This window comes from Oratosquilla oratoria, chromosome 32 (genome assembly GCF_046742065.1).
Source record: "Oratosquilla oratoria isolate Oo_2021 chromosome 32, ASM4674206v1, whole genome shotgun sequence".
NCBI classification, from domain to species: Eukaryota; Metazoa; Arthropoda; class Malacostraca; order Stomatopoda; family Squillidae; genus Oratosquilla; species Oratosquilla oratoria.
Window position 1 is genome coordinate 35,704,659 of NC_134808.1, and position 2,500 is coordinate 35,707,158.

General features: G+C 35.7%; 1 protein-coding gene across 1 annotated transcript in view; it reads right to left on the minus strand.

Moving 5' to 3' along the window:
* Window positions 1-677, minus strand: part of LOC143017574 (uncharacterized) — a 1,474-nt gene extending 797 nt beyond the window's left edge. The window contains exons 1-2 of the mRNA XM_076172361.1: window positions 653-677; window positions 235-285 (exon numbers count right to left, since the gene is read on the minus strand). Of these exons, the coding sequence (XP_076028476.1) occupies window positions 235-285; window positions 653-677 (76 nt within the window). The remainder of the gene's footprint in view (window positions 1-234; window positions 286-652) is intronic.
* Window positions 678-2,500: the final 1,823 nt, after the last annotated feature.

The following is a 2,500-nucleotide window of genomic DNA, read 5'->3' on the forward strand; positions in this document are numbered from 1 at the left end:
TATTCTATATTTAATCTATAATCTATATCAATTTAGATATTTCTTTTGTCTATTATATGTACAATATGATTCTGAGTGTAAGCATTCATTACTTTTACATAAACAACCACATATTTACACAAAAAATATGACTAAATTAGAACTATAGATTATGGTTATGATGAAGCTTGTATTTGTTATCAAGCATGGAAGTAGTGCACCCGGAACCGGTGGCAAAAGTTCAGATCCCCTGACCGAGTGTCAGATCACACAATAGGTGTCCATTGGATCCTACCGCCATGTACCCTGTGCACCATGGGTACACAGGTATGCAGGCACAAATATAGACTGAATAATTCATAACTCAAGGGAAAGCAATATTAGTTGGAGGTATGAAGATAAAGACTGCTCTGGATTCTTGTCTTTAATTAGTTCGACTTGTCGGGCCGATAGTTGAGGATTGGCAACACATCTCTATGACCTATATTCATTTATATATTTCTTTTGTCTACTATAAGTACAATATGATTCTGAGTGTAAGCATCCATTAATTTTACATAAACAATCGCCATGTACCCTTTGCACCATGGGTACACAGGTATGCAGGCACAAATATAGACTGAATAATTCATAACTCAAGGGCAGGCATAGAGGTATATAGGTATTGTCTTACAACAGATGCTAGGCACAGCTACCATCACTGTCCCCAGAGTTACTAATGAATAAAAAAGAAAAAGAAAAAAGAAAAGAAAAAAAGCATATATATAAGAAATTGACATCCAATGTAGATGTACATGGATTTAAGCAATTGCATAACAGGATAATAGTAATGTTATGGGTCGCATTGGAGAATTAGGTTTGTGAATTTCTGGTATACCGCGCATCCTAGGAGGATTGGGGTCTTCTTCCAAAAGTCCCATTAATTTCTTTCCTTTTTCAGTTATATTAAGAAATTTTCTGGCATGTATTTTGAATTTATATGCTTCACTCGTTGCGAAACCTACATTTTTTTTTTGCTCTAATGAGACCCATAACTTCAGGGGTTGGCTGTGCACCCCACAGACTAGCGAAATGTCTAGCCAAACCGTTATCTCAGGCAATGGGGTCGATCAGTAATACACATTTGAAAAACTCCAACGATCTTTTTGGCAAGACTAAAGGAGTTAGATTTCATGGTGAAAAAGTTAGTAAGCTATGACGTTAAGGCTTTACTTACGAATGTTTCCAACGACGGTGCGTTAGAGGCAGTACAAAGAGTAATAAAAGATATGAACGATGCTGATCTACCCGTAAGAAAACAAGAATATATAGAATTGATAGACTTATGCGTAGATTTACGTGCGTTTACTTTTAATGGCGACGAGTATGAACAACACAGAGGTCTCGCTATGGGTAGCCCTTTAAATGCAGTGATGGTCTCTCTATACATGGAGTTATTGGAAAAAGAAAACTTTGTCAGATTTAATGATAGAGGATCACACTGGTTTAGATATGTAGACGACGTTCTCGCTATCATCCCCGAAAACACTAACGAAAATAATAAAGTGAGAATGCTTAACGGGGTCAACAGCGATGTCCAGTTTACAGTAGAAGAGGAACAAAATGGACAATTGTCCTTCCTAGATACATTAATACGACGAGTAGGGAAAACTGTGACTTTTTCAGTATACAGAAAGAAAACAAACAAAGAGGATTTGGTGTATTACTTCTCCGCACATGATGATAGGACAAAGAGTGGTATAGTAATAGGCTTTTATCTTAAGGCACTACGAATATGTAGCAAAGAATACATAGAAGAAGAATTTGATTATATTATGAAAACCTTTGACAAACTCTATTACACAGCGGAAGTGTTGAGGAGAATAAAAAGAAAAGCAATAGATATTTTTAATCGTGGAAAGAAAGAGAGAATGTTAAAAATACTGCCAATTTTATATCAGTACCTGGTTCAGAAAATTCACAAATAATAGACAAATATTGAACAAAAACAGGTATAGAAATAGCCCCCCCCCAAAAAAAAAAAAAAAAAAAAGAGGATAGGTGATTTGGTAAAAACTTCCGAAAAGAGAACTAATTCCGAAAACAGTGTCGTATACAAAATCTCATGTAATGGTTGCACAATGGCATATTATGGCGAATCATCAAGGGGATCAAATAAAATAATCTATGAACATAAGAAAGACACAAAGGTGCATAAGACGTCTAATTCTTTAGTAGTTCATACGGAAAAGTTCTATCATTTACCAAACTGGAGAGGAGCCGAAGTACTACATAAAGGTTTTAATAAATTCACTGGAAGAATTGTAGAATCAACATACGAGTATATTTCGAGGAGATTTGTCAATTTAGCAAAACATACTAGTATTCTAATTCTAGAACAGGCCAGAAAAACGACCTTTCCCAAGTATCCGACAAGATAACTAAGCTTGGTACATAAACTTCAATTACAGTTTTCCACACACTCTCTGAAGATGTTCTACGCGAACGAAACGTTAGAGTGTTTAGGGTTCCGTGCCTTCCC